A 10,402-nucleotide genomic window follows, 5' to 3' on the forward strand; every position below is an offset into this window, starting at 1 on the left:
ACGAACATTTACGAACCACGGTAGAAGCTTGTGGAGCTTGTTTCCACAATTCGCCAAACGTTCGGCGATACAATCGTCCGACGAAAGGGTCGTCACCCGCTGCAACGTCGTGTAACAAATTAAACTGAACTTCCACGTCGTAATCGTTGTAGCCTTTCGCTCTGTTACCTTCGGGAATGTTACTTTTGGTGCATTATTAACATTGCTTGGGCCACATAAACGAGGATGGAACATTTAATATAAATGCGTGGCACCTATACAGCACCTAAACTAATGCTTTTAAAGCACTTTGGTTGGCCCGCAAAAATTGGTTTTTCAATGTATGCTGCTGCAATTTACTACAGAGCTGCAAGCAGGTGGTGGAAGTTTACAGTAAAAAAATCAAGGAATGAACTTACCTCGTTTGAAAGAACAAAAAACAAAAACCCCTTCTGTACAATTTATGTTGCCACTTTGCAGGCAATGCACGCATAGAAAGAAGTGCTGCCGACAGATGGTGTATGGCGCGTAGAGAGAGCCCCGGCCAATTCGGGTTCTTTTGCAAGATTGTCTGCTATCAACCTGAGTCGGCCGGCGCCTTATCAACGTGACATACGCCATTTGTCGGCAGCACTTGTCACTACGCGCGCATCGTCTGTGAAGTGGTGGCATTGATTGCCCAGAACAGGATTTTTTTTTTCTTTTGAATGAGGTAAGCTCATTCCTTCGGATACCCTGAGAAACCGACTTTTGCGGGCCGTCCAGAGTGCCTTAGAAACGTTGGTTTAGATGCTATAGGTCCTTGATGGTGTTATGTCTCGTGACACCGCAAAACTTCCGGGGGTGTGTTGAATCAACCCCGGGGTTGTGTTGAAGGGGTGTTGGCACGGCACGTATGAATCATCGCACCTGTCTTCCTCAGACTCTACGCTGAACATGCGCTCGATGACGGTGGTCCACTGGAGCCCTCGGATGATGAAGGTAAAGGGCCTGGGCCGGTCCGACTTCATCAGCTGGCAGCCTACGAGAGGGTGAAGCAAGCGTCGTATGACCCTTTTAAAGAAACTCGTCAACAACTGCATTTTTCTTTTCTCAATATTTTTCCAAACTGGGCTTTTTGCTCACTATACCAACACCGCCTAGAATAGTCGAAGCCCGTGCCGTGCATTAAACTTTTGATGTTGTGGCAGCGATAATGAGTGTGGATGCGGTTAGAATCTGAGTGCTGCGTTCGGCCTCATGACCCGACCCCGGTCCCCACACCCACGTGCGGGGAGCGGGGTCGGGTCATGAGGGGAGGCGACCGATCGGCCTGGCGAGCTCGTAGTTCGCCAGGCCGACGTCGCGCTGCCGGCGTCGGAGCAATTGGAGGATAAGAGTAGTAACATGCTGCCCAATGTTCTTAAACACCGAATGCATTTTGTGTGGCGCTTCCTACGAGAAAACTGTCGCGAACGAGCATTGTAACAACCGTCGCAGCAAGTGTCATGTACGCCACACGTGAAGATTTTGTGTAGAGTTAATGTACAACGTTTGAGCCCCGGCGGGGATTGAACCTGGATCGGTACGGTGGCAGTCGGATATCGTGGCCACTGAGCCATTAGTGTGGCTGGTCTGGAGGGCCGAATTATTTTTATCCGAATGCAAACGTGCCGGCGAGAGCAGCAGGTTGTTGAATGAAAAGAATAGAAATATATCAAAATATACAACAAAAAATAAAAAATAAATAAATAAAATATATAAAATTAAATTAATAAAATAAAAACAATATTAAAATAAAATAAAAGAAATACTTGGAGAAAAAAATATATGTAATAAAAATAATAAAAATCTAGCACAAACCAGATACGGAGTGTTGTTTGCACGGAACACACGCATCTCTTGTATTTAATAACATAATCAAACCTGCAAAATAAAATTTTCGTTTTTGGTGAAACGATGGCAGACGGAAATTAGCAAATGCGTGACCAACTCAAACTTCTGCTCTGAATCCGAGGGACAGAAAAGGTGGGGTCGCAGGTGCCCTCGGCACAAGCCAGGCGGCGCGAGCCACCAGCCAGTTCAAGGGATTTAGCTGCACTCATTCATCCGTTCATCCATCTACCCATCGACCTTCCAGCCTTCCCCGCAGGTGACAAAAAGCTTAAGGTACACGTAAGCACTTCTTACGAGTTGTGAATGCGAAAGCATGCACATCATTCTTCCGCTACCTTATTTTGTGTGCAGCGTATTTGTGTCGATGGCAGAGTGTGCCCTCTCCTTGCTGCTCTGACCTTGGATGCTTCGTGTTACCGCGGCGCTGATGGACATGCAGCGCCATGGGTTGGCAGTCGTTGAAACGGTCGCGCAGCGGCCAATGGGGGCCTTGTTCCTTGAAACTATGACGCACGCCAGCCAGTGGGATTGAAGCCGAAATCCATCAGCTTTATTCTGCTCCTTTGGGATCGGGGAAACTACGTTGTCAAGGCTTTTCGCGTGGTTTTATAACAGGAAGCTGGCACCACTTGGAGAAAGCGTTTAAGGTGCCGTTTGGCGTGGCTTCAAAGCTGACGACGTCGGCTCGCTCCATGGGAGAGTTAATGCTTTCGCATTATTAATTGTTACGAAGCCACCGAAGATTCCGTCTGTCAGTGACCTCGTAACAATTATTCCATTACATCAGTACGGTGACCAATGACATAACTGCAGCTAGATATACCAGGTATTTCTGCGAGCACATTCAAACGTCTTTAAAAATCGGGTGTTCGAGAAAAAAAGAAAACCTTTTAGGGAACAAGCTGCCAGCCATGGACGACATCGGAGGATTGCGGAAAACATTCTAACTAGAAAACGCGAATGATAAGAATGCCATCCTTGTCTTCGTATTGCCGACCTTGCGCCTGCTGCGCAATAATAAATATAATGAGCTTCCGTGCTTCAAGTTGACCTAAAACTGACCGGTTTAAAGGTTTTCGACGACGCTCAGCGAGTTTCTGATTGGAACCGTGTTTATTTTCACCAATTCAAAAGTTTTTTTAGTAAACTTTACATAATTAGCACGCTAGTTAGTATTCTTTTTGCAACCTCTGAAGTCTACCATGGCTGGCAGTTTGTTCCCAAAAATTTTTGTTTTCTGAACCACCTCAAATTAAGGACATTACCGAAGTATTCGCAGAAACACCCGGTATTCATAGAAACACAACTGTATAACAAAGTTACATTTCAGTCCGGTAACCGTAAGCCAGTTGCCATTTCAGGGTAACCCTTAGAGGACGAAAAATAGCTGTTGGGCGCCCACCTTTCACGGTGAAGTTGTTTAGGGGATCTGTGTAGCCGTGCTCTGGCTTCAGCTTGAAGCCGATGAGCGTGCCGTCATCCCGTAGGACGAAGTAGCGCTTGCGCCAGTTCTTGATGTGTTCACCTGCAAAACCGCGGATGGCAGGATTGAGTGGCCCCACACGAGGGGTGTTTCGATGGGACAGAGTTTGCCATCCTAAGCCGCACCTTGCGTGTTGCATGAGCAATGGTGCACAGTCTACAGTATCAGCGGGACCAACAAAATGTGAATGGTATCCAAAATTAAGTCCCTCTTTTTTTCTACCGGGGTGCTTTGAAAATCGAGAAAAATTGAGGCTAAGGAAATCGTTTCGGGAAACACTTTGAGCAATGTGTGCATAGACAAGCGGTTTGTTGCACGCTTTCTTTTGTAACACCCAAAGGATGTTCAGAATATTTGTTTACAAGAAGTCACTTTTTCAAGCTCAGTCTGACATTAAATTTGGTTCCTTCGTAGAATGCGGTGCACAAAAAATATCCAACCAGAAAAGCTTAGGTTCAGAGTGCGAATCAATACGCAGTTATTCTCTACAATGCCGGTGATGTTCTGCGGATGACCGAGTCCCAATAAGACTATGTATGCACACAACTAACTGTTTTCGTACGGCCACACCCAACAGCTTGAGCCCCAAACAGGCATGCACCGAGGCAGCAATCGCTAACAACCGCCATGGTACAGCAGACGCTCAAAATCGGTCCACTTTTACAGCAGACCTGTTAAAGGGGTACTCCGCCGATTTTTGAGCTACCTCAACTAACTATATTTTCTGACTCCCAGGCCTTTACCCTTTCTGGAATGCTATTTAATATCGTGAAATTCATAATAGTCATTGTGAAATCGGCAAATGAAAATGATGCAAAAACAGACATTCAAATATACCCGCCCTTTTCAGGGCCGTGACGTCAGTGGAAGTTCAGCTTGCCAGTCGGGCGAGCAGTCTAAAAAATAGAATATGCCAATTATTTGTTCCGTGCTGGAGCGCGGGGACTAGAGCGAGCTTCCAAGGCATTCATTTGACACCATGAAACTGCTTCAAATCAGTTGGGAACAAATTCTACAGTCCAAAGAGTGAACCCCTGCACTTCCAATGACGTCACTTTTTCATTGTTGCCAGTAGAGACTTTCAGTTTGAAAAACACGGTGAGGACCAAAATTGTAAATTCAATAACTTCGTGAAAAAAAAATTATTTTGACCTAATATTTGGGATACTATTTTGGCGATGTTGTTTGGCGAGTTTAGCAAAATTTCAAGCAAATCGGGGACCATGAAGAAATCGGCGCAGTACCCCTTTAAGGGCTAGGTTCCCCAGGATCGTGTCCGTGTATGTCGACACAAACCTACCTGGACAGCTACCGCCATTTATAAGCGACGGCGGCAAGCACAGAACCAGTATGGTTTCTGCCGTCGCTTGTAGATGGCGGCAACCTTTCCAGCTATAATAGAAGAATGGATAGTTGGGTGCGTTGGTGGGATTCATTGTAGGAAACAGCGCGAAAAACAGACGACGACGAAGGAGAAGCAGACAGTGTATGGAGCACAGCTCCGCTGTTCTTCTTGCTTCACGAGAGTGGAAAGGCTGACCGTTTTTTGACTTGCAGACAAGAGAGCTCCGAAATCCTCAAGTCACTTACTCGACAGAATGGAAACCTGCCAAAAACTTCATTAGCCCATCTGCAAGGTTGGCAAAATTCTTGCAATAGAAACCGACTTTTCTGTTAAAATCTAACTCCCCCCACCCCCTTTTTTTATGTCTGCACCATGAAGACGGCTTTGTACAAATTTCCAACACGAAACATAGTTTACGGACAAAAAGTATCTTTTGTGTCAAGGTTTGTACATACGAAGAAGCTTGAAGAGGTGAGAGGCCTTTGTAGAAATGGTCTCTACTGCATTTCATAACCTGGGACAGATCAAAGAGGGCCAGCCAAGGAAAAAAATACTCTTCATTGCAAAATCTAGCAAAAAAAAAAACTGAGAAAAAGAATGTTAACATACCTCATGCAGGGTTGGGCGGAGATACCTTAATTGTATTGGAAACACAAATAAAGGAATCCATTTTCCAGGGGTAGAAATACTCACATACATTTTTCTGATGTACTTTTCATCCTTTCTTTAGTATGACACTTTCTATCCAGTATATCACCAGCAAAAAAATTTCTATTTCTAAAACAGAAACAAAACAACTTTTTGCCACATATTTTATCTTTTCATATGGAAGCAATACAAAAGAACCTAAACATACGACTTCGATGCTACACCAAACTATGTTGGATGAGAAGTAACTTTTTAAATAGCTCGTCGGTCAGCCGCTGCCAATTTGGGCAAATACTCATGTTAGTGCGCGAGATAAGGCATACCACAAGTGCCAACAAACACAGGTTATGAACCCGTGTTTGTTGACGAATGAAAACTGTTTTCACAGAGGGGAAAGTTATAAACCATGCAAATATTTTTTTTTTTTTTCGGCTTTCAATGTATATGAAACCTTGATAGGAGATGGTAAAAGGTAGGCTATGTTGACAGGATTTGTACTTCTAAGGGGAAAAATGAGTCCTCCAGTGCAAACAAAAACTCATACTAACCGTGAGGTAAATATTAAAGCTAAACTCTGGACAGTCTCAAGCTCAAAATTATTTCCGCATAGAATTTCCATTTTCCTTTTAAAGAAACACTGACACCCCCCAACATTTTTTTTTTTTCATTTTTTGCCAGGCGCTTTATAATGGTGTCGGAGGACTACCCAATTAATATTTTGCAACAGAGTAGCATATTTTTTTCATAAAGCCAAAAGACGCAACTGCTCGAAACCGAAATCGAAACCCGACGGAGGTCGGAGAAGTGGAGAGAAGAGAGCGAGTGGCGGAAGTCACGTGGCTACACCCGACCATGCGTTCTCTTTTTTTTTCTCCTCTCCGTAACAGACGACACGACATGCGGCGTACGGGAACTGTTCGCTGTGCGATTCTTTTGCAGTTATGTTTGTTCCGCTCGTTGTTCTGTACTCCTAGATGAGTTGTTTTGTACATTGAGGAGTTGGAGATGAGTAGTGAGTGCCCGTGGTGAATTTCCATGATCGGCTCCGAAAAGAATACACCCAAGATGTTGCGTGAAGAGCTGGCTCACATGTCCAGCGTCCGAAAAAAAAGGGGCATTGTGCGACAGAGTTTCCGAAAGATTAATGGGATCGGGACCAATGGCTGGCTGCAATTCCTGTAGAACATATACAGGCACCTCGGAAAGCGGACGCAACCTGATTTATATGCTCCTTGCATTTTGTGGAAAATGATTACATTGAGTTCACAGGTGTCAAAAAAAGGAAATCCCATACCATTTAATTAAGCAAAGGGTCGTCCACAACATTTGTTTGTTATTTTTTTTTTTTGTTTGTTTCTTCAGTGATTATTGTAAAAAAAAAAAGATATGTAAACATCAAAAAAAGATTGAAAAAAAAAAGGGTTTTACGGGGGATCGAACTCAGTCCTATCGCGTGTGAAGCGGACGTCTTTCCCACTGAGCTACTGGGGCTTTTTTTTTTTTCTTTATTGAGAGCTACTGGGGCATCTCTTCACTTTTGGATCTCTTTCCTTAGCAATATTTCAGCCGGTAAACTGTAAGTTAGAAAGTTTGCTGCCGATTTTTCTCTAGCAAAAGCACTCCCAGGTCGAAGTCGGGAAGCACCACGCATTGGTGACATTCGCACCTAGTAAAGAAATCGTAGGCGTGCATATTGAACTCGAAGTAGACACGTCGTGCTTGACGTTTGCGCGAGCGATGTCTTCAGCCACGAGAAGAGAGCGACGGCTCGGCGACGTCTTTGTGCAAATCGGCTTGGTGGTCGGGCGTGTCGTACGGGATGAATACCACTTCTTTTGATCAGTCCCGAATTTCTCTTTTAAAGGTAGAGAGGATTCGCCGGTACCGCGAACGACAGTTCTGAAAGAGAGGTCCCACGCCCGTCGTCCGCTGCCATCGCCGTCCCCGTGAGTCCCACGATATGCGAAACGACGAACGCACAGAATGCTTCCGGTTGTCTGTGGAACTTTTTTTTTTTTTTTTTTTCAATCAACGTATTTGCAGCTTTTTAGAAGTCACAGAAAATGGGTTTCATATTTTTTTCTATTTTTAATATTGAGTGTGTGCCTTCAGTGACCCACGACTGATTAAATTTGGTGGTCGCATCGATACCTTAAAAAACGGCCCGTGACCGCGGAAAAGAGAGTGAGCGAGACTCGAACCGGCCAGTTCTTGATCGGTGGTTTTCAGGCGGAAAGGGACCGAATTTCGAGCCGCAGATTGTGTTCTGGGTAGTTGAGCTCCCACATGTCACGTACAACTAAAACCCTCGGCGAGCATAAATACCCTGTCAGTGTCCCTTTAAAATAAAGCTGTGGGAACTAAGCGAATCTTCACTATCATAATACTTTCCACCCAGAATGCAGTGCAGTTCTGCTTAAGATATATTACATGCCTTCGGAGCAATATTACATGAACCTCTAAATTTGTTTTATATCCGCTGAAATACCCCCAAAAGTTGAGCATTATCTATACTCCGTTTACCTTTAAGCTGACAGTGCGGTTGGAGCTACGCTCTAGCCGGACTAATCAGCTGTCTCCCATTTCATCACCTGACCCTGCCCTCAGCGACTGGGCAGGCGCGTGATCACGTGGCGAAAAAAAGACGTATGATTGGTCCAACGAGCACGTAGCTTCCACTGCGCTGTCAGCTTGGACGTGAACGGGGTCCCATGTCAGCACCTTTTCAGGATTCGCATAAAGATGTCGCCTTCGAATGAAATAGTGTTTTTTTTTTTGGTTACCTAAAGGAAGAAACGCTGTAAAGCTCATACCCACTGCGCCTTCAACGTTTTGATGCTACAAAAAATCCAAATGAAGCATCTCGGAATGTTTTCTTTGGAAAATAGAGGAGGGAGTCACCAATGTCGGGGCCATGGCGTTCAAAACAAGCCTTGCTCTGCTTGATGAGAAAGCCTCGGTGTCACATTTACCCTACCTTCTACCCCTCCGCAGAACAAAGGAAGAAAGGAAACAGTCTCTTGGGCTTTCGCTTGGGGGTCACTGATTTCTCGAACATTGTAACGAGATACATTGGCCCGAGATGGTACCAAACACAAAGAATACACCAAAAATGTATTTCGATACTAAAATACAGATATTGATTAAAAAACTGTATTGCAATACAAAAGTATAAATATGGAAATATTTCTGAAACACTACCGCCATACATCTAAATTGCAATACTGCAGAACCCTGCTGCATGTCCTTAGCTCACCAAAGTGAGCTCATCAAAGTGGTGTCCTTAGTGTCCATTCAATAACCTTTCAAATTTTTGTCTTGATGTAAACAACACGGATATCATAGTTCCATAGTTAGAGTTGAGGAGAGGAAAACTCCACTCCTGCCACTTCACAAAAGCTTTCTATAGCGCTATGTTGCTAGTGAATACGCTAACAAAAGAAATGAAGTTGATACACCATGCATTGGGAGATACCACTGCGGAGATACCACTGCGTAGAATGCCCCAGCCTCCTGGAAGGAGATAAGAAAGCTCCAAAGACCCCCGATAAGCACTCTCCCACTACCCTCCAGTTGGCACCTCAAATGTTTACAGCAAACACCTCAAGAGACATGCCGGTATTTTGCAAGTATTTTGCAACCATTCAGCAGGAATGAAACTGCACAATATTGTCTTCAGATCAACAAGACAACAATAATAGTAGTACATTATATCTACTTAGTGTCCAGGAAGAATCACCTGGTTACACTGCAATGCACACACACCAAGAAAATCAACTAAAACCACAAAATACGGATTGGATTGGAATTACTACAAATCAATGGCATGGTCGCAATCTTTTGTTGTTTCTTGAAAATGATGCGCCCAAGTTGAGGTTATTTTTTTAAAGGGAAAAATTGAATTGCCCAGCAAGGAGAAACATGGTGCAAATACAACTATGGTTTCCAAAACAAACACCTACTCGGGGAGTGCACACTTCCTTGTCTAGGTGGGAACTTTGAAATAAAATATAATAAAATGCAACTTTGAAATGTTCACTTGCCGCCGTAGACATATGGCAACAACCTTAAAAGGGTTAAAGGGGCACTCAAGTGCTTTATGTAGAAGCTGATTTTTTATGGCATATTTTTTGTTGGGCTTTAGTCAATAAAAGTCACCAGTTCTAGATGGCAAGATGTCCTAAGAAACTAGCAGCAGTAAAAATGGATGGGCACCAATTTCCCCTGGGGGGGGGGGGGGGGGGGGGGGACATCCTTGAGTCTTTACTACCTCCATAAAATTTTATCAATGAAAATAGTTAATTGCATGCTGCGCGGAGGTTCCGAACGTTACTATTATTGCTCCTTATTGGCGCATTGTGCATCATATTTTGACAAAAACGTGTAGGAGATGTAACACAGCAATTATTGCTTGAGAACGCCGTCTGACGGCGCTCCCTGGTGCCTGCTCCAAGGCGCAGAGAGAGGGGTGTTTCAAGATCTTCGATCAGACTTTTAATAGGAAAATCAGCTGCCCATGAGCATAACTTGGGGTTTCTCAGATTGCTTAGAGCTTGAAGATCAAGCTATCATCATAAACAGACAATCTCAGCGTCCACCTGAGTGCACCTTTCACACCAAGGTGCTCCGTCGCGACGCCGCTCGAGTGACGCACCTCGCTTGTTGAGCCAGCCCTCCTTGACGATGGCGGCCTGTGGCTCGATGGGGAGGGGCTCTATGGGGCTGGCCACCGCCACCAGGGGGCTCACTCCGGCCAGGGGGACGACCCCCTGGAGACCCAAGGACGCCCGCTGGGGCGCCAGGGGAGGCTCCATCCCACGAGAAGGCAGCCCCGCCGGCGCTCACGCCGCTAGTGCGCTACCTGCAACCCCGAGAAGATGTCAAGGGTTGCGAGAAGAGAGCACCAAATGAGCGGTAGTGCAACAGAGGTCTGCTTCGGATGTCGGCGTTTGAGTGTGCCCGACTGCCTTACGACTCCTAGCATTACGTTCTGCCACGACGTGTTGTGCGGACTTTAACTGTCTTCAAAACCTTCTTGTCGTAAGCAGACGCAAGTAAAGACCCTCGCTGCA

At 45.1% G+C, this 10,402-nt stretch overlaps 1 protein-coding gene across 1 annotated transcript in view; it reads right to left on the reverse strand.

Annotated features, from left to right (window-relative positions):
* The window catches only part of LOC8029029 (RAC-beta serine/threonine-protein kinase), a 33,409-nt gene extending 23,223 nt beyond the window's left edge, over positions 1-10,186 (reverse strand). The window contains exons 1-3 of the mRNA XM_029980957.4: positions 9,985-10,186; positions 3,257-3,379; positions 889-1,000 (exon numbers count right to left, since the gene is read on the reverse strand). Coding sequence (XP_029836817.1) covers positions 889-1,000; positions 3,257-3,379; positions 9,985-10,144 — 395 coding nt within the window. The 5' untranslated portion in view covers positions 10,145-10,186. The remainder of the gene's footprint in view (positions 1-888; positions 1,001-3,256; positions 3,380-9,984) is intronic.
* Positions 10,187-10,402: the final 216 nt, after the last annotated feature.

Source organism: Ixodes scapularis, unplaced genomic scaffold (genome assembly GCF_016920785.2).
Source record: "Ixodes scapularis isolate PalLabHiFi unplaced genomic scaffold, ASM1692078v2 PGA_scaffold4__175_contigs__length_147842914, whole genome shotgun sequence".
NCBI lineage: Eukaryota > Metazoa > Arthropoda > Arachnida > Ixodida > Ixodidae > Ixodes > Ixodes scapularis.